This window comes from Sinohyriopsis cumingii, chromosome 18 (genome assembly GCF_028554795.1).
Source record: "Sinohyriopsis cumingii isolate HCF-2022 chromosome 18, ASM2855479v2, whole genome shotgun sequence".
NCBI classification, from domain to species: domain Eukaryota; kingdom Metazoa; phylum Mollusca; class Bivalvia; order Unionida; family Unionidae; genus Sinohyriopsis; species Sinohyriopsis cumingii.
In genome coordinates this window covers 41785723-41808814 of record NC_142978.1, presented here as the reverse complement: position 1 = coordinate 41808814, position 23092 = coordinate 41785723, and the positions used below count along the sequence as shown (strand labels likewise).

Genomic DNA, 23092 nt, shown 5'->3' with positions numbered 1-23092 from the left:
GGGGATGGACAAGATGAAGAAAGTGGACGATCTTATGAGAAAAGTGATGGAGGAAGAAGTTATGAAGATCAAAGAGAAATGGAGTAAAGAAAGAAAGGATAAGGAAAACAAAAAGAAAAAGGAAGTGTTTGAGAGGCTCAATCAGAATTGGATAAAAGTCCAGGAAAAGTTCAGAGCATTGGGCCATCCAGACTGGATGCCAGAGAAAGAGGAGAAGAAGAAGAAGAAGAAGAAAGGAATGATGGAAAAAGTGAGAACTTGGTGGAAGAAGTGGAGGAAATAAAAGAAGAAGATGATGATGAAACCAAAGGCCCTTTTCAGGGCCACTCCAATGCCTCGACAAGACATTACCTTTCATGCCTACATTTCTTTTTTTTAAATGTCTGTTGTCTATTATCTGTGTTCTATAAATCTCCCATGTTCCATAACACTATACAGACCCACCATGTTAAATTTCCCATGTTAAATTTCCCTTGAGGCTATACAGGCCCACAATCTATACCCCATGTTAAATTCCCCTTGAGGCTATACAGACCCATCCCACCGTGTTAAATTCCCCTTGAGGCTATAATGCCTATCCAGTGCTCCCCATGTTAAATTTCCCATAGAGGCTATAAGGCATATACCCTATTTTAACATTAAAGTCCCCTTGAGGCTATATCGCCCCACTATACTACTAAGGACATACGTAAATAAGACTGACAATAAAGTCAGAAGTTTGCTTTAATAAAGTATTTTATTACCACAAAAATATGTAACAGGTAAAAAGACTAGATCATTCTACAGATTACGACTGCTCCTCACAGGAGAGGATATTAAAGAAACATTACAGTGCACTGCAGGAATTATCAAAAAAACACGTGCAGTATGGTTATCCTGCATTTACCAATTTGTAACGAGCGATATTTTAGAACGAGGAGTTTGTAATAAAGTCCACACACATTCTGATTAATGACGAATTTGCTTATTTATTTATTTGTTTTCAAATTAGCACCACCCGGGTGTCCAGACACCCCCAAAGTTCGATGGATTTCCTTTCTTGTCGTCAGGGGGATGCATGGCAGGGACAAGGTGTTTTCTGTACTCGTCAAGTATCCCCTGCATCTTCTTAACCAAAGCAGGCTGTTCTCGTGCTAAATTATTGTGCTCATAGGGGTCATCTGCAATGATTATGTACACAATAAAGCATTGCTACAATTCATCATTTCCCTAATAAAATGAGTTTTGAGAATACAGACAAATTCCGATATTGATCATCCAATTACAGTAGTCCTTTGAACAGACGTCAGAGTGGATTTCGGTGACCTATATTAGTCTTATGTTTGTTACATGAATTAATTGAGTATGCTGTGAACAACCTATTGTAATGACCATTTATGATTTTAAAAAACGCACGAACAACTTGTCAATGGCTGTTCAGTGTTATGGACTGGAAAAAGAATGCCATTTGGTTTCTGCTTATCTGTAATCCGAAGATCTCTAAATTTAGGGAATTACGTGAAAGGTTTTCTGAAACTGAACTCCATTAAGTGTATTTTGATGGTGTACCATAAAAGAAATACTTGGACTTCTTACAAGAGTGATGACGTACCATCAGAGAAAAGCTTGGACTTCTTACAAGTGTGGCAATGTACCATCAGAGAAATGCTTGTACTTCTTACGAGAGTGATGATGTACCATCAGAGAAAAGCTTGGTCTTCTTACAAGTGTGATAATGTACCATCCGAGAAAAGCTTGGAATTCTTGCAAGAGTGATAATGTACCATCCGAGAAAGGATTAGACTTCTTACTAGAGCGATTAGGTACCATCAGAGAAAAACTTGAACTTCTTGCAAAAATAATGATGTACCTTGACAGAAAAGCCAGGACATCGTACAAGAGTGCGGTTGACACGATATTATAGTGATTTTATGTTGCTATCTTTATTTTATATAGCTATTACAAAATGTTAACGTCTTTACATTTTATCTTGCAGAAATACATGTTTATGTTGATATGGAACACTTGGAATTTTTGTTCTTGGCATTGTTGGAACTCTAGTTTTAATCAGCACTAAATAGCCAGTTTGCTACCGACATGAGGTGATGCACCATACATACATACATGCATGCACGCACGCGCGCACACACACACACACACACACACACACACACACACACACACACACATACATACATACATACATACATACATATAAACTTTTCACCACAGAAGACAGCAAAACGTACGATAATTTATGTAGAGGTGATTCGGTTCTCTTGTCTCGAAGACCTAAGTTAGAGCTAAAAGTTAATGTTCATTAGACAGCCATCTCTCCACATGAAGGTAAACACTTGCTGTCGACTCATCCACATCAAGGCGTCATCATCCCTTACACATCAAAGTAAAGCACATGTTGCCATCTTGATATAATGCAAGTATTCTTGTGCATTTAAAAACAAACATAAAAAATTGGCTATACTACCCACACGATTCTCGGCAAAGCTACCGGTTGGCTCCGTTGGGGCTGGGCAAAATAGATAAAGCCTATATCTTGGAGACAAAGGGTACGTCTCAAATAAAATATTTCATGTACAAGAGAGAGAGAGAGAGAGAGAGAGAGAGAGAGAGAGAGAGAGAGTATCTTGAATATCTTAAAACGTTCGTTTAAATAATTTGTTGACCCCACTAACTTACCTTTTACGTTAAAAAGTTCTGCTCCAATATCTATCGATGAATTATCTTTCTGATAGGACCAAAGATAATCCGCATGTCTGTAATCAAATTTCTGGTCAGCTGTAAATTCATCAGGTTTGTACCAGCCGGGGTAAGGTCCAGGGTACCCTTGTATCAGTTTATAGTCTCCAACCCTATATAGAGATTTAGTTTTGTAAATTATTTTCTTTCAAAAAGCGTTCAGTTTTGGTTTTATTTCAATCATAACATAATTATTGTATGCCACATTCTAACATTACGTTCTCAAGCAACATTCGTGGAGTTATAACATTTGTTAATAGAATATCCAATGGTTCTATATTAGTAATGGACATTATGAAGCTGACGTTTAGTTCAATATGCAGAGCGCATCAGGCAGATATCATTGCAAACTATTATTGAGTTCTTTTGAATTTCAACTAATGAATATAAATTAAAGCCCCTCTGTATTATCTATTTGAGTGTGTGTATATATATATATATATATATATATATATATATATATATATATATATATATATATATGTGTGTGTGTGTGTGTGTGTGTGTGTGTATGTGTGTGTGTGTGTGTGTGTACTCCGTCAACAGCGAGGAATGGGGCGTGGTGTGAACGTTTAGGCTTAAAAAGATAATAAAAATGCTAGTTGTTACTTATTATTGTAATCAGTGATATCTTTCTTGGATGTACCTATATATCATGTCTAAAATAGTTTTGTATATCCCTTGATATCTGTGTTCTACATTCATTTTTGGTAAATCTGATAACTGATTTTAGATGTAAAATATGACAAATTCGATCAAAATATTCATTCTCAGTATTACTCTTTATAAATTATTTTAGAAATTAGAGTATATCTAGAGACAATACTCAAATTTTATCTAAAAAGTTATTGAAAAAGTCATGGTTGTGTCATGGTTGCATTTTAAATACAAAGCCCATCACAGGTCTCATTTTAGACGTCTTGTATCCTTTAACTTACTCATCATGGGCGTTATGTTAGACGTCTTGTATCGTTTACCTTACGAATCATGGACATTATATTTGACGTCTTGTATCCTTTATCTTACTCATCATGAGCATTATGTTAGATCTTGTATCGTTTATCTTACCCATGATGGGCATTATATTCGACGTCTTGTATCGTTTACCTTACTCATCATGGACATTAAATTTAACGTCTTGTATCCTTTATCTTACTCATCATGAGCATTATGTTAGACGTGTTGTATCGTTTATCTTACCCATCATGGGCATTATATTAGACGTGTTGTATCCTTTATCTTACTCATCATGGGCATTATATTCGACGTCTTGTATCGTTTACCTTACTCATCATGGACATTATATTTAACGTCTTGTATCGTTTATCTTACTCAACATGGATATTATATTAGACGTGTTGTATCCTTTAACTTACTCATCGCTTGGCATTATGTTATATCTTGTATCCTTTAACTTACTCATCATGAGCATTATGTTAGATGCATTGTATCATTAACTTACTCATCATGGACATTATATTAGACGTGTTGTATCGTTTATCTTACTCATCATTGGCATTGTATTCGACGTCTTGTATCCTTTACCGTACTCATGATGGGCATTGTATTCGACGTATTGTATCCTGTACCTTACTCATGGTGGGGATTGTATTCGACGTATTGTATCCTTTACCTTACTTATGATGGGCATTGTATTCGACGTATTGTATCCTGTACCTTACTCATCATGGGTATTGTATTCGACGTCTTCTATCGTTTACTATACTCATCATGGTTATTATGTAAGTTCACCTGATTGCTTCGTGTCCCTCATAAAGCGTCAATACTTCATCAATATGGTAGACAAACTCTGTCCTTTTTGATTCCGCTCCTGAACGTATCTCTTCCCATAAATTTATGCCGTCAATGCCATTGTCTACAAAAGAACACAGTGAATTTAAAAACTAAATATGCGTTCTTATTTAAATGTTTCCATATTATAGCAGGGCTATCTCCTCTAGCAATTTGTAAAATAAGCGATCTTTCACTGTATCATTTATTTTTATGCTGCAGACCATCTTATCCCCACCATCACGTCTAAAACACCATCAAAATCAGGTTAGAAGGTATTTTATAGAGAACTAATGTAAGCTTTACGAATGGCTCTCTGCCCATTCTATTTCTATGCAAGACTGTTGTTAGTTTTTATAAATAAATAAATAAATAAATAAATACAATTTAACAGATATGCGACCTTGCGTTACTCGAACAAACATCCCGTAAGTTGTATGCCTTCTTTTGTATCATGAAAGCTATTTTGTACTCATCAACTTCGACATATACATCATTGCACCATGAACTGTATGTGTAATCATCTACTTCGTCATATATACTATTGCACCACGAATTGTATTTGTATTTATCTACTTTGTCATATATATTATTGCAAAGATTTTTATCAGTGAAAATTTCGGGGACCACCATTTGTCTTACCGGGTTGTCCACCCGCAGCTGCGACCAGTGTTGGATTCCAGTCAACAGCGTGGACCAATCTAAAAGTAAAATATAATACAATTGTGAAGTTTCTTGTATTGTTAAAATTCAAACCCTTTTATTAATCAAAGTACACTCTATTACCACGAATAAACCAATTCAAGGACCGAAACTGTATCGAACTAAGTTGAAATTGCTGAAACAAAAACTTTGGGACTAAACTTATATAGAGTATAGAAATAATAAATCGTATTCTCAATTAGTACAGTAGTGAATTATATTGGAACTATGTAGACTAACCCCCATTTTTAGAAAAGAAAGTTTCGATTCCACTTGTATACAATCCAATAAAATAAAATAAAATTATAACTGCAAATATTGAGAAAGTATATGTTAATACTGGCAATAAAACGGGACAAGCTTTCTTTTATCCTAAATACAATTATTATGCTATCATATAAAATAAACATGCACAGTTATCCTTTCCTAGAAATGTATCTGGTTCACAGATGCCGCTGTTTATATGCTGCAGAATAATCGGTCTCTAGAACAGGCAGTAAGGGTCTGTCATGTATTTTTAGCACTGAGTAGCGATGTATTCGTTTTATATTTGTTGGAATATACAAATGTTTCATGGATTTTAGGACATCTTAATGTATGCCTGCCGAGTTTCTCTTGCAATCACATTCAATTCAGTTTTTAACATGTTAATCATTTGGTAGACATCAGTAATGGTTCATATTTTGTACCAAATAATTAAAGGATATATATTTCAAATAACGACCCCCATAAGAAAAGCGCTACAATTTTGCAACTGCAATTAAACTATAATAAGCAGTTTTGTACAGTTTATAATGAATAGTAAATGTATTTTCCTCCCATTTATATTGCCGTTTTGTATATGGACTATGTTCAAAGATCATTATTTATCTGTTAGTTTAAATCATAATAAAGAAATATTTTACAAAAATATATCATTATAGATTACATTAGAAGCCTATATGGTCTTTAATGATTTGTTTAGAAGCCACAAATGGTGTTTTGACAGTGGAATTTAATAATTAATTTATATGGCTATTATACGGCTGAATAGAGGCACCACCCCACCCCACCCCCCAAAAAAATATGTCCAAACACACAAAAATATAGTCACTTGAAATTTGACCATCGCTTTATTCTTGCGTATGTTTATTTGCTATTATACATACTTTGAGTAAATATACAAAGAGACGTTTGCTTTGGGTGTCCTTTCAAGGAAATTCAGAGCCCTCTTGAAATTTTGGAAATTCCCACGACCCAATACTTGACCTGATCGGGTCCTGCTTGAAGGTGTTTTGACAGTGGAATTTAATGATTTATTTAGAAGCCTATAAGGCATTTTGACAGTGGAGTTTAATGATTACTTTACAAGCTAACAATTGTTTTGACAGTGGAATTAAATGTTTTCTTTAGAAGTATATAAGGTGGCTTGACAATGAGTTTAATAGTTACTAAATACTATACATTGACCATCCATATCCATGTCCATTAATTACCCATCATATGTATATCCCGTTCTTTTCAAACCAGCTCCGTAAATGAATGCTGAAGCACGTGTTCCGCCTTCATACACTGTTGATTTTCCGCCACGTAGGGGATAGTTGTTCCCGTAGAATGTTGGCCAACCGCCATTCTTAAATATACATAAAACATGTGACGATTAATCATCTTAAACTCAGTAACGAATACATTCATACAACATTCAGAGCAGATTAAGCATAGCAAGAAGGTATATTTACGCGTCCAGAACAGTGACTGAAAAGGTCTTATTGAATTTAGAGGAATGAAACTAACAAATTCAGCTCTTTCCACGTCACTAAGTATGTTAACTTGTGTACCTAAGATCAAAAACATTTTAATGCCTTTCGTAGCATGAATATAAATTTTGCTTTGACGCGTATTGCTCTCACGATTTTAATAAGCTGACGTTTGTGAAATTCTATTGACGCTTCCTAAATTGATAATAAGTTTCCTGTCATGTCGGAAAGTTTTGCATCATTTGAAAAATATCCATCCATCGATAATATAATGTATTCCACATGCAGGAAAAATACGATAAAAGTTTTTTTAAAAAGTTAAACATCCCACACATTTATCACATTTATGTCATTCATTTTATAACTTCATCTTGTTTGCAGAAAAAAAAACAATAATTCGTACAATTAATAAGCTTAAAAGAAAGGAATACATAGAAACATGTACACACACAGTGTGTGCATTGAAACAATTCAAAGTAAAGTTAATTATTTCTTACATCTGCAGTGAAGATGATGAGAGTGTTATTAAACATTCCGTTACGTTTCAAACTGTCCGTGATATTCCCGATTGCTTCGTCCATCGCAGTAACCATTCCTGGATAAGTTTTTTAAAAAAGTCGGTTTTACGTGACGTCAATTACACCAAAGCCCCAAAGATATCAAACCACTTGTTCGTATTTTCTTATACCATCTTTTTACAATTCTTTTTCCCCAGTCGATGATCTTTTCTAAACGTTATGCTTTCAAGACAACTCAAACAATTTACATTCACACAGTCAATAAACAATATACGTATCATTGCATTTTCTGGAAATGGATGTATTTAAATGAAATTACCATACTTTTAAAATAAAGGAATTACCACACTTTTAATGAAATTACTAAAGATTTTAATGTAATTACCACACTTTCAATGAATTTACCATACTTTAAACTAAAGAAAGTACCCTACTTTTGAATTAAATTTCCATACTTTTAAATAAAATGAATACACTTTTAACATAAAGAACTTACCATACCGTTAATGAAAATACCATACTTTTGACGAAATTACCATACTTTTAATGAAATTACGACACTTTTAATGAAATTACAATACTTTTAACAATGGATCAAGAATCCCATAACAAACAATATGAAAACTGAATTTTCTTATCATTTGCATAAGTCAACATGTCGCGCTCATTGTATTTTGTTTTCCATTCTAAGTTCTGATGCTGTTTTTAGCTAAAAAAGCATAGAAAGGAACATCTGGAACAGACGATCAGGTCTGAAGGGAAGAGAATTAACGGCCGTACCGAGAATAGTGATATAAATCATGCATAGCATGCAAAGGCCTCGATTTAAACAACTAATGTATAGCATGTACGAGGCCTTGATTTCAACAGCTAATGTATAGCATGTACGAGGCCTTGATTTCAACAACTAATGTATAGCACGTACAAGGCCTTGATTTCAACAACTAATGTGTAGCATGCATGAGGCCTTGATTTCAACAACTAATGTATAGCACGTACAAGGCCTTGATTTCAACAACTAATGTATAGCATGCGTGAGGCCTTGATTTAAACAACTAATGTTTAGCATGTACAAGGCCTTGATTTCAACATCAGAATACTAAAGGTCTTGAGCAACGCAATACATCACGACAGAAAAGACTGGATCTATTGCAGGATTCGAAAAGTCTGGACCTAAACAATACACCAAGACAGAAAAACTGGATCGATTTCAGGATTCGAAAAGACTGGACCTAAACAATACACCACGACAGCCGACCTAGGTTAATCGGATGGAAGGATTCGAAAAAGTCTTCACGTGAGAACTGAGACATTTCACTGGAAACGGAGTCTGAGCAGACCACCCTTTGATATCGTCAATAGTAAAGAGGTATGAAACATGACGACATTTTTGTCTGACATTACGCCTTCAAATGAACAGGGCGATATTTTTGTCGGACCTTACGCCTTCAAATGAACATGGCGATATTTTTGTCGGACCTTACGCCTTCAAATGAACAGGGCGATATTTTTGTCTGACCATATGCCTTCAAATATAAATTGTGTAATCACCTGAATACTTGCGTCTTCCTTCCGTTTTGATGTTTGGATACAAATCTTCGTATTTCTCCGGAACCTTGAGCATAGTTACGAAACAAAGAATATATATATATATATATATATATATATATATATATATATATATATATATATATATATATATATAATGTTAAACACAAATTCAAAACGAAGTAATATGTACATATTTACAAAGCCTTCATTAATGCAAATGTTTGTTGGTTTTTTGGGGGGGCAATTTATGGAAAACCCAGAACTCGCTTTATGTTTTTGTTTAGACTTTATGACAGAAGTAAATAATTTATGTTCCAAATTACATACTTATTATATACCAATAATTTTTTTTTTCTTTTCATGTTGTTAAAAAAATCTGTTAAGAAGAGTCAAATAAGCAGGTATTTCAGCTTCATCTGACAGTTTTTCTGATTTGATTTGTGCAATTTGTGTGCTCAAAACATTGAAACTGCACGCGTTGCTTAAGTACAGTTGTTTTTCAAGCTAAAATTTCAGGTATTATGCACTTCGTAATCGATCATGTATCAATAACGATCTTACGATCTTGCATCGAATTCAGCGTGCAAACCTTTCCCTGAACATATAAGAAATTCTTTGAACCCACTGGATCAAACATTTCTCTTGTTCTCATCAAACGGTTTGCACACTGCACACTGTCAATGATCCCCATATTTCATAATATACGCAATTAAAGGTGGTGTCACAAAGCTTGGCTCGTTCTCTCTCGTCGCCGCAATTATTTACAACGCCAAAGATCTACCAAAGTGAACAACGAACCCACCTGTATTGGCTCGTGAACAGACTGAAATGGTAAGTACAGGAACATCGGTTGGCTTTTGTTGTGCTTGGATATAAGAAGATCGGCTCTTGTGGCATAGGTAATCTGAAATAATTTAGATGCAGTGGGGATGACAAATAAAGATAAATTATCTCTCTTCTCATCAGTATGAAGAGATAATAGTTTGAACCATCTGAGCGCATTATGGGAAAATCAAAACTTCAACACAGCATTATTTAGGTTGCTCATCAGGAAAAGAACATTTCTGTTATAGAACAAATTCCTACAGGGACTAATGATGTTAAAATAATCAATGTAGTTTGTTACAATACATATACGCGTTTTCTTATTCACAAAAAAATCAATATTTTAATGATGAAAACTCGTTCAATACACTGAGACAGGGAAAGCAGTATGTATATGTATAAAGTGTATTCTTTCTTACCGGAGAATATGTCATGTCTCCCTTGACAACCTCTTTGCCATCCCGAAAATCAAGACCACCCACTGAAAAAGAAAGAATAATGATCGTATTGCTAAATAACACAAACTGTATTATATATGATATAAGAGGTTACATAGAAAGTTTTCCAACTAGTGTATATGACTAAATCATTTATGAAAAGCTTTCATATATAGTTCCCTCCAGAATAAGAAAATTATGCTCAGATCCTAATAATCGTCACTCATATATAATACAATGTGATTTCATTTAAAGCAGTAATAAAAAGTTGATTGCAGAAAAAATAAATAACAATTTTTCCATACCTTGAGAATATCTAATTACCTTCCTCTACCCCAAATCGTAGAAAGTGTCGCGGACATTTCGGGAAGACTTTACTAGCAAATATAGTGCATCACTATGATACTTTCTGGGGCCTTCGCGAATTGCAATATTCTGTATTCTGACTGACTGTTATGTACATATATTGTGTATTTTTCCATGATTGTAAATTGTAAATAATACATTGCATAGCTAACTTTTATTCATGAGTGTAATACGAAACTTCGAGATAGTACCTGTAAACATTTTTACTTGGGATTGAATTCTTCTCTTACAACTTCTATTGTTAACCTGAATTTTGAGAGGCTGACAGCTAAACTTTAAGAAAACATAGCTGACTATGTTTACGAATTTAATGGAAATTTCCATTAAGAGAGTATTTTGAGAAAATGGGTAGTCGACATAGGCCAAGTGGAAGATATAAAAGGTTGCTTACATCAGAATTAGACATTCCAATTTTAACAGTTGTATAGTGGAATGCGTCTTGTAGTTGTGTTCAGTTATTACTTGAGAGCTATTTAAGTTATTCACTGGAATTACAAAGTGCTCATTGACTTCATGACTCAGTCACTATTTTGGAATTATTGTGAATTTATTCAAGGACATTCTGGATTATATCATTTCCATACATGAAGACTGTTGGCAAATTATCACCCTGAAGGCTACTGGCACATCAGCGTAAAATTTCAAGATACATCTGGCCGTATTTAAGACGACAATTTGCTTTAGACACGTCTGTGCACTGTTACAAATGCGTTTATACAATAAGGTCTAGCTGTGGAAAGGTAAGACGCATACGTATAGTTTTATTGTAGTAATCCTCCTGAGCCTGGTAATATCCGAGGAAGGTGTCAAAACCGCGGTAGGTTGGAGTACACTCCCATTTGCACATCCCAAGGTGCCACCTAAATAGGAAAACAATAATTTTGTATAGATGATTTGACGCTGCCGGCACACTAAAAGGATTTTCTTATTCTTTCGAAATGGTTGCTATCCGTGTACTATGGTTCGGCTTTTGTCTGTCAGTGTATTGTATTATTGATTTACACTATTAAGGTATAGAACTTGAAAGAAATTCCCTCTCGTCCCTATCCCCACCCCTATTTATTTGGAAAATAGACTTCAAACTAAGTTAAAAACGTAACGGGATGAAGAACCTTGTCGAATAAAAAGTTAAGAACTGAATGGAATGAGGAGCTTTGTGAAATAAAAACATATTTCAATGACCATAAATGATGGTTGATGTTAGTTCTATCTCATATTTTGTATTACACAGAGAAATAGCCCATATAAAATACTCATCATTGTAACTCTCCACGTATCACGTGCAAGTTTAAATCCACTCGAAGCACGTGTCCTTCTAGACATCCATGTACAAGCTTAATTTCAAATGTCATTTTTCCAGTGTGCGTAGGATTTCGTTTTAAGTTGGTCCTATGTTTCTGTAGTAATACACATCCCAAGTAAAACAACGACGTGGACATAGAACAGAGAGAAACAATTCTTTATAGTTTCCGTAGAGAGGCCTCTAACCACCTGCCGAGGTTACAGATAATGAAACTAAAAGAATAAAATGGTTCTTAATCTAATATAATTTCATAGTCAACTGTTTATGCGTAACGCTCTTAGTAAGTACTCTTGCTGACCACTTACTTTCCGATTATATGGGTGTCATATCGTAGTTGCTTTAGCTTACGTGGTAGGAATGTTAAGTTTAGCGGTGAACAATATGGCTGTTCGACAACGAAATGATGAAATAACGTGCAAAGGGTTACGTACATTATAGTGAAGAGGCCGATGGATGTTACCAAGTTGTGAGAACTTGTCGCCCTATCACATGTGCTGTAAATATTTTAAATTATAAGTTTAAACCGATGAACAAGGAGATTAACTGTGGTGTGACTCCTACATCCGAAAAAATTGTATCCACCAATTATATCACTATACAATAGCTTGATTCCCTGACTACTTACTTTCCAATCATATGGGTGGCATACCCTAATTGCTTCAGCTTCTGTGGAAGGAATGTTAGGTCGAGTGGCGAGCAATATGGCTGCTCTGGAAGGATGACCAAGTGCTACAACAACATGGAACGATGATTGCTTTTTAAATACGGCAGAGATACAAAGAAAGAAGAGAAATATCTATTTTTTAAAATACTAAAATTGTTTAGGATGTAGACATAGATAACGTTATTTACAGCCAATTAGCAATGTACAATATATTCTATATATTACCGAAAAAGAGTAACAAATTATGATTAACTTTAATAATTTACTTGACGACAATAATAAAACGTATATTCTATTTATAATTATCTCATATATATTAATAAAAGAAACTAAACTGTAATCTAAAATAACACGCAGAAAATTTAAGCAATCGAGTAATAATGGCCTGAATATATCGTAAATGATTACATGTATAAAATTTACGTGAGTCAGCATTTAAAAGTTACATTAAAAGTAGAGTTTTCCTCATAAAGTTCGTATGTAAAACGTTGAAGCCTTTAACATTTTAATTTTAGTTATACAGTTTTTACATATCTATGGGTTAAAAAACTCTCAAAACACTCAATTATCCACTAACTGGTGAATATGATCTTGTATTACTAACGGATAAAACACTGTCTTGTATTACTAACGGATAAAATATTGTCTTGTATTACTAACGGATAAATATCTATCAACAAGTCACTAAGGTCATTATGCAGAAGAAAATGGAACCCTGTCGCTAAGTGTCAGTACCCTGTCGTTATTTGTCAGTACCCTGTTGAATGAGTATAGAAAAGTTTATCCCTTTTGTACAAAAATGAAGATCGTAGATCCCAATTATAAAACTTACAAAGAAAAGAATAAGTTGGTTGTTTATATCCATTAGTGAAAACATTATCGAGATCGCATCAGTTTTCTTGCTCAGCTGATTTACGGCAGGGCGTAATTGCTAAAAAAAAGTCTCCGATGGTTTCATCTACTTTTCCTTGACTTTATTGTTTTCTTTGCGCTTATTAAAAGTGAACAAAAATGTGTTGTTTTTTTTCTCTAGTTTTTATTGCAGGCAAAGGTCGCTGCCATATTATTTTAAGTCAAATCGTTCCATGAGTTCATAACGCCGCGATACACAGTGAGAAAAAATACTTACGTCATATCGCAAAGATCACAATAGAGTGATTACGTTGTTTGGATATGCCTACCAGGGGTTGGTTTAAAAGGCAGTCCTCTTTTGTGTAACCAACACTTACTGCCCAACTCGAAATGACTTATTGTTTACATTATGAACTAATCGATATTACATCACTTGTTTCCTAGATATATAGTAGAAAATATTACATAGTCGATGCAATTTATATATAGCGTGTGCAGTTTAATTTATGTGATATGACATGATGTTTTTGTGATTGTAGTTGGTCCAAAAAAGCCGAAGAAATTCTTGCTCATTATTCTGTTTACTATTTGGCAGCGTCCGTATGAATTTTCCTTACCCCGCGTTCTGGAACTTCTTTTTTACTATTACCATCAACATTTTGGAGGCCATTTTTCGAACTGATTGGGAAAAAGAGAGTGCGCTGGGGTGGGCCTGTTACAAGTACCCCACCCTTTGATAAACGTGGTTTAAATGTTGACTTACAGGAATAAATGAACTCGCCTCTCTTTATAAAGGAATATGTACCTTTTGCCTGTCTCCCAGTTAACAATGTTATCAAAGCAACACATTTTTACGAGGCAAAATAGCTTCATTAAGCTAGTGTTTCTTATGTCTCTATATCTAGTTTTGTTCCAAATCAAATAATGCAAGTATCCGGTCACAAATAGATTAGAGTATATCTAGAATTTCTGCATCCAGTGATCATCCCTCACATAAATATCCATCAACTTTAACGCTTAATGGAAACATTCTCATCCAAACGGATGTATATGGCTTGACTAACCTATTACCTTTCTGTCCGATGATGTTATATGTGTCAAATGTTCTATTGCTTTAGAAGAACGGTTGCTCTTTGAGTTATTATTTGCAGATAACATCTACTTTTAAATGTTACTGGTTATAGAACTGCCAATTATTAATTCAACTAGCGTCTGAGACTATCACCCGAGCCAGAATAAAATAAATTATTTGTTCTTCTTTCTGTCGAAACTATAAAACTACTTCCATTAAATTAAAAATAGTGTTATAAACAGAATCTCAAATGGGTAATGATTTAATATTGAATTCATGAAACTCGTCGAATAATTTATCATTCTGCAGAAAGGATGCGACTCTGTTTCTTAATGATATGCATTACATTCTTCACTTTCTCCTTCACTGAGTCAGTAATATATTTGTCGATGGAGAAAGAAACATTTCTCCATAATTTCAAAGGAAACAATAATGCAGCCAGATGTAATATCTACTTTTTTATGAGCGTGCTTTGACGGGTTGCAAATCATCAGTGGGATTTTATGTTAATTTTCTTTTTAATTATTTTAATTTTATTTGGGAATGATCACTAAACAATATTTGATCAATTTTTAAAAGATTGAGACTTACCTGCATCCCGGACTTGTATGGATAAACGCCTGTCATAAAGGCGTGCCTGGACCTGAATAAAATATATTTTGGTAAGTTGCACTTTGACGCACATTCTCTATCTTATTACTGGCGGCGTAGCAAGAAAACCGTAAATTCTCAGTGCATTTTATATTACTTTATTGGCCGTGACTATTGTAACTCTGTATGACTTATGTAGGTCTATTTAAAGATAATTTTCTTTAAGGGCCGTGCTTATTTTAACTCTGTATCACTATTACATAGGTCTATTTATAGATAATTTCCTGAAGGATGAAAATCTTGGAGGAGTCAAAATATCTAACACACAGGCATAACAATTGTTACAATAGCAAATAAGATAAGCTATAAGGATGCATGTTTAAATCCAGGACATTGCGGTACAAGAAGGTTTCAACTTCATCTGCAGTGAATAGTCAAATGGCTGCCAAAATAATGTAACCTCTTAGTAAATTGGTACGTGAGAGTCATTCCACACCTACCCCAACCCACCCCACAACGTCATGTTGTACTATACAAATTAATAGCAGATATTGTTTCATGAAATTACGACAGACCGCCGTTGATATGGCACCTAGTCAACGATTTTCGAGACGATGCATGTTACATGAATGTCATCAATTTGTCGTTACCTCTCATCCCATAAATGCAATATTAACATGTATGATGTTATATTGTGAAAGAAAATGATATATGTATTTTGCACAATACTAACATTAATTTTATTCTATAGATAACTTTGATTTTCTTAATATTTGTTCTCTCGATGGTGACTTGTCCATATTGCCCTGGATATACCTTAGCTCCCATTTTCTAAGAACATTGTATAACCTTCGTACAAACTGGTGTGGATGCTCTAATTACAATATATCTATAGAAACACAAACTCTGATTACAATATATATATATATAGAAATACAAACTCTGATTACAATCTATCCACAGAAACACAAACTCTGATTACAATATAGCTATAGAAACTCAAACTCTGATTACAATCTATCCACAGAAACACAAACTCTGATTACAATCTATCCACAGAAACACAATCTCTGATTACAATATATCAATAGAAACACAAACTCTGAATACATTCTATCCATAGAAACACAAACACTGATTACAATATACCTATAGAAACACAAACTCTGATTACAATCTATCCACAGAAACAAACAATCTGGTTACAATCTATCCACAGAAACACAAACACTGATTTTAATCTATCCATAGAAACACAAACTCTGATTGCAATCTATCCACATAAGCACAAACTCTGATTACAATATATCTATAGAAACACAAACTCTGATTGCAATATATCCACATAAACACAAGCTCTGATTACAATATATCCATATAAACACAAACTTCGATTACAATCTATCCACAGAAACACAAACACTGATTATTTTCTATCCATAGAAATACAAACTCTGATTGCAATCTATCCACAGAAACACAAACTCTGACTACAATCTATCCACAGAAACACAACCTCTGATTACAATATATCCATATAAACACAAACTCTGATTACAATATATCCACAGAAACACACGCTCTGATTACAATATATCAATAGAAACACAAACTCTGATTACAATCTATCTTTAGAAACACAAAATCGGTTTACAATATATCCATAGAAACACAAATTCTGATTGGAATCTATCCATAGAAACACAAACTCTGATTAAAATCTATACACAGAAACACAAACTCTGATTACAATCTATCCATAAATAAACTAATTCTGATTACTATCTTTCCACAGCAACACAAATACTGATAACAATCTATCCATAGAAGAACAAACTCTGTTCAACGAAACACGAATTCTGATTACAATCTATCCATAGAAACATAAACTCTGTTTGGAATATATCCATAGAAACACAAACTCTGGTTAACAACTATCTATAGAAACTCGAAACACAAGCTCTGTTTATAATCTATTCATAAAAACAAAAACTCTGAATACAATGTATCCATATAAAAACAACAATACAAACTCTGAATACAGTATATCCATAGAAACAGAAGCTTCGATTACAATGTATCCATAGAAACACAAACTCTGAAAAAAATGTATCCATAGAAACACAAATTCTGATTACAATGTATCCATAGAAACACAATATATTCAGAATGTATCTTAGAAACAATAAACTCTGAATAATTTTTATCCATAGAAGCAGAAACTCTTATTACAATCTATATATAGAAACAACAAACTCTGAATACAATCGATCCATAGAAGTACAAACTATGAATTCGATTTATCCATAGATACACATCATTTGTTTAAACACGTTCAGATTATTAAACACCTGATGCTGACTATTAACTCAGCATTTCCTTCGTATCTCGACTTATCTTCAAAATCTGTTTAAAGAACGTCAAAGAAATACTAAATAAGCTGAATTCGAAAACGGAAATGATTTTGGCATTTATACTACTTTGAAATAACCCGAGTTGTTCGATATCTTTCAAGATACTAGAGTGCATGGCCTGATGACATTTTATCCATTGTTCCATGTCCGTTGACGTACAACAATGCAAAACCTGTCCGTATCATTTAAGATACAAGAATGCAAGGCCTGGTGACATTTTACCCATATTTTTATGTCCTTTAAGATACAAGAATGTAATACCGGATCAGATGTCACCCATTGTTCCATGTCCTTTAAGATACAACAATACAAGGCCTGTTGACATTTTACCCATTGTTCCATGTCCTTTACGATGCAACATTACAAGGCCTGATGACATTTTCCCCATTGTTCAATGTCCTTTAAGATACAACAATACAAGGCCTGATGACATTGTACCGATTGTCCATGTCCACTGAGGTGCAACAGCAGAAGGCCTGTTGACATTTTATCCATTACTACATGTCCTTTAAAATACTAGAATGGGGGGGGGGGGGCGAGTGGCCGAGTGGTCTAAACCGCTCACCGTTCCGGATCACTGCCATCTAACCTCTGTCTGCGTGGGTTCGAGTCCAAGGCTCGGCTAGCGTGGGTATGTGGGAAAGCCTGCCAGTAGCTTCTCGTGGGTCGGTGGTTCTTCCCTGGGTTTCTTCATCCACCAGTTAAACTGGCCGCCATGTATAGCCTATCTTGTGCTGAAAAATGGCGTTAAACCCTAGAATAACAACAACAACAACAAAATACTAGAATGCAAGGCCTGAAGACATTTTACCCATTGTTTCATGGCCCTTAAGATACAACAATGCAAGGCATGATGACATTTAACCAATTAATATAAGACATAAAAATCCATTAAAGAAACGACAGTTAAAGCTTGATAAACTGGGAAAAGAACAGACTAAGGACGGATGGTCATTAACCAACCCCCCCCCAACCCCCACACACGCACAAAGAAGCGAATAGTCATATAACAATTTATAAGCGGAAAAGAAGATAACCCCACTTTATAAAACTATCCCATGTAAAGACGAAAAACAATTGATTTTTGCATTTTTGTTTCATTTTTTACCTCCTGTTTAAAAAGATACTTAAATGTTTTTTTGTTTCTGTGTTCCATCCATCCCTTCTTTCTTCAGTGCTGATAATACTTACGGGGTACAGAGGGGCTCAACATATGAGTGATTGAGGATTACCCCTTCATTAGCCAGCTTGTCGATGTTGGGAGTGAGCATACCAGGATTATGGAAGCCCACATCATTCCAACCTGAAAATCAATTTTGTTTTTTTAAACACATTAATACATTAACAATTATAGACGCTTTGGCCATCATTTCACACTCTCTCGCTTTTTCATCTGAGGGAAATGGTAAGATACTTCATTCAGACTCCTTGCTGCATTCAGACTCCTTGGTTATTATGTTGTAGAAATCGCCTGTAATATGTGTGAGGTTGGGGCTTAATTTCATGATGTGGGAGAGGAAACCACTTATTCCACATTTGGGACGAATAGCTAAAGTTTTAAAGATGAAATCCAAGTAGAGGCAACCATGTGGGTGGGTTCGTCAGTGGCAACCTCGACTAATGTCGAATCAGCGTCTGTAACAATTTTATAAGTGACCCTAGGTGAATAGACGTACTGATTATATGAAGGATAGAGATTGCTAAGATAAACAGAATCTTGAAATTACGTTTTTTTTACAGTCTCGTGGGGTGCTACGTCACACGTCGGTGTCTGGTTACCTGTCATTAGTTAATTTTAGACTTGTGGATTTGCCTGTTTGGCGGAACTGCAGCTGGATTTGGAATTTATTATATTAATTAATTCATTGGTGTAGCCAAATTATTTTATTCATTGTAAGGTAGAAGGAAATTTTATGCTTCATTTATGTAATTAAGTGTAAATATTAAATTCAGCCATATAATGCGCGACACATATTTGTTATTTTTAATTCTTTCCGTAGTTGTCTTTGTCTGTATCACTTATTCCGGTCGTTACAATTCCAACTTTACATATATTATCTTATATTTAAGTTTGGAACTAATAATAATTGACAAGTTTTGATATTCAGAACAGCTAATTTAAACGAGGACTACTGTACTGCGGCATGTAAACACACACACACACACACACACACACACACAGATATATATATATATATATATATATATATATATATATATATATATATATATATATATATATATATATATATATATATATATATATATATATATCCAGCTATCTGTATTTGTTGCAACGTTCGATAATCCTCGAACGAAGAAACGGTATCTATAAAATGATCTTTTTAAAGAAAAATATTCAGTTATTAAAACGAGGCAATCTGTATGGCCGATTAAATTGTGTCAGAGTGATCATTTTGGTACATTTAATCAGATTAAATGAAATATTAATTGTTGTTCTAAAATTTATACCAGTGTGCTTTAACGAAAGTATATATTAAATCCAGATTATTGGATTCTTTTCACGTTAGATGTTATTAAAAAATTGTCGATCGCTTTTGACTTTTACACTGGTAGCCAGGTATTAAACTGGGTCAAGAAAAGAGGACGTCGGGTCTATTAATATAAATAAAAACTTCCTACTAATGTTTCAAGAAGTATATCTTTTATTATGACGTCACAACGCGCGACATTCAAGCAAGCTTGTACTGGATCCAGCCTTTGGGTTGACCTATTCCGAAAATGTCCACGTACTTTAGTATTGCTTTTGCGGTATGTGATGTGCCAAGGAATAATGGTACACGAGGATCGAAATAATGTGAAGAATCGTCATTTATATACATGTACAATCAACAAAGAAAACTTTCACCCATTACAGAGAGAGTCGGTACTAAACGCCTAAATGACCTCTAACTTGTACTTTAGTTTTATAATTCTTTCGTGTTTTTTTTAAACCCTTAATAGGGTTTCTGCGGGATTTGTAAAACTATACTATTTTGTGCAAATTTTGTAAAATGCGCTTTTGAAAGTAACATAAAACATGTCCAGAACAGAGAGAGACAGAGAGAGATAGAGAGAGAGAGAGGAAGAGGTAACGAGAGAAGAGAAATACAGCGAGACATATAGACATATCAACAGGTAAATGACTAACCGAAATCATCTGCAATAATGAACAGAATGTTTGGTTGGGCCCCTTTCACCGCATGAAAGTTGCAACAGCACAGACAAATCCAAAGACAGCTTAAGACCCGAGTCATCTCCATATTGCTGTTCTCAATGCACTAACACACTTTGAACCCTTATATGCCTTGAGCGTGCCAGCTAAGTTTCCAAAGATCAGGTGTTATATGTGTATCATTAACTGTTTGCGGTCAATATTTGGGACGGGGACATAATCTTAATATAGGTTCAGTAAACTGTGTCCCAGTCAATAGCTGGCACGTGTACATTATCTTCTTTCGAGGATCGGAAACTAGTATCAGATGCACACTGCTTCATCCTGCTCACTATAACAGACTTATCAGGTTAATATGTCATTCCATTTATTCGTTTTACCGTTCTTTGTCTTATACATTGGTGAAACCGTTGACCCGTATTTCAGTGATTTCTCTTCTGATCCAAATCGGGGACACGCACATTGTTAGTCATTGTGAATTAAGTTGTATGGAATAAATGTACATAAACTTGTCACTGCTCAACATAGAGTTGCTAAGAAAGCTGATCTAAGTTTCGTCCGTCTGTTCGTCAGATCCTTACTTTATCCTGCAAATCATATAATGTACCTTGTTTATTCATTGTTTCCCAGTCACAATCTTTAACAGGCATGGAAAGAAAAGCAAATGATCTTGCTAATTTTGACGGGAAGTCAGTGGAATTAAAAGAATATGACGTTCATTTGAACAAGTACGAGTCACTAGATCAGGGAGCACATCCTTTTTCGGCCAAGGTCCAGACTGCATTTTCTAATACCACTCGAGGGCCGCAAACACTCATTTCTTTCATATAATTACTGTTCACGGGCCAGATTTCTGTGTTGTTTTAATTTGCACTGACGGCCGGACAAAACATGTTCGCGGGCAGGATCAGGCCTGCGGGCTGAGGGCTGTGCAGAATTAGGCTTATTTTCAAATTAACATAAAGCACGCTGAAAAGACAGCCAGGAAGAAGGCGAAACAAGAACTTTCTCTGAAGCTACACCGTCGTCTTCCGTAGACGGACGTATGCCAATAGAGACCTTGGAATTAAGCACGATTGGGAAGGCTAAAAGTATTAGGCTATTTAACGACCGCCCAGCGTTTTGATTGTATCAAGTGTAAATCAAATCATAGAGAAAGTTTTTGTCTCAGGAGCGCGATGTGTCCCAGAGTTGTGAAGAAAGCACACGTAAAATATTTCAAATGAGTCTTCAGGCGACAATGGGTATGCATTTCGTTGCTTTGCTTATGAGCCCAGTAAAGGATCGTATATTACTCTGCCAAGCATTAACCACGTTTTACCCAGCCAAAACATCATGACCACATATTACCAAGCCTAAATATCATAGCCACATATTACACAGCTTTACCATTATAACATATATTACCCAACCTAAACGTCATAACCACATATTACCAAGCCTAAATAGTATAGCCACATATTACACAGCCTTACCATTATAACACTTATTACCCAACCTAAACGTCATAACCACATATTACCAAGCCTAAATAGCATAGCCACATATTACACAGCTTTAGCATTATAACACATATTACCCAACCTAAACATCATGACCACATATTACCAAGCTTAAATATCATAGCCAGATATTACACTATTATGAGTGATAACTTATATAGCAGAGCAAAGAAACCAAATACCGTTTATCAAACAAAGTACGAACTTTATTGGCAAAAATATTAGCAACACAGCATCTTATATTACAAGCAGTACAATGATTTCCAATATAGTGAGATTCATTTTGATGTCAGACTCAAAACAAATTAGGTCCTAAAGTGTGCAGCAATTACATTCAGGCAAAACAGCTAGTCCGTTGAGACGACGAAGAATAATAAAATCTATACAAAAATAAAGCTGTGACTTTGAGTGAAACAATGCTATCTGTGCATGGAAGAAACCAGGTCCCGGTTTAGGACAGTCCTCTATAGGAGTTCCAGTTTAGCTTAAGATCTGAGTCCTCAACAACATGTGAACCCCTGTTTACCCTGGTCAATAGTTGGGACTCGTCTATTATCTTTAATCTAGGTTCAAGCAATTGTACCCTGATCAATAGCTGGGACGCGTCCATTATATTCATACAAGGATCCGAAACTAGTATCAAATGTACCCTGCTTCATATTGCGCACCATAACAGACATATCAGGTTAATAGGTCCGTCCATGTTCATTTAGGGTTATCATTTAAAGACTTATTAGTTTTAGTTGGTCATAAATAAAAATGGTGCCGATCTGATTTCAATATGGTAGCCAGAATGGAAATCTCGAAAATAATTATGCTTCTCCAAGATCGCCGCTCGACATTATGCTTTCATTAAA

The 23092-nt window shown here is 34.8% G+C and overlaps 2 protein-coding genes across 2 annotated transcripts in view; one reads left to right on the top strand and one right to left on the bottom strand.

Annotated features, from left to right (window-relative positions):
• The window catches only part of LOC149776485 (uncharacterized), a 150238-nt gene that overhangs the window by 55561 nt on the left and 71585 nt on the right, over positions 1 to 23092 (top strand). The window lies entirely within an intron of this gene.
• On the bottom strand, positions 718 to 20939 carry LOC149776488 (arylsulfatase J-like). The gene is made up of 14 exons (XM_089942415.1): positions 20710 to 20939; positions 18750 to 18861; positions 15145 to 15196; positions 12591 to 12694; positions 11416 to 11522; positions 10279 to 10340; positions 9837 to 9938; positions 9035 to 9098; positions 7463 to 7560; positions 6705 to 6841; positions 5170 to 5228; positions 4489 to 4612; positions 2677 to 2849; positions 718 to 1160 (listed from the first exon to the last, which is right to left on the bottom strand). The coding sequence occupies exons 1-14, from the start codon at positions 20819 to 20821 to the stop codon at positions 988 to 990; spliced, it is 1479 nt and encodes a 492-aa protein (XP_089798541.1). The 5' UTR covers positions 20822 to 20939; the 3' UTR covers positions 718 to 987.

Coding starts and splice junctions, on each gene's coding strand:
- LOC149776488 (XM_089942415.1), bottom strand. CDS start 20,821: ATGGAGATGACTCGGGTCTTAAGCTGTCTTTGGATTTGTCTGTGCTGT. Junction 18,862..20,709: donor CATTATTGCAGATGATTTCG/GTTAGTCATTTA, acceptor ATTGATTTTCAG/GTTGGAATGATGTGGGCTTC. Junction 11,523..12,590: donor GCCACCCATATGATTGGAAA/GTAAGTAGTCAG, acceptor TTTCCTATTTAG/GTGGCACCTTGGGATGTGCA.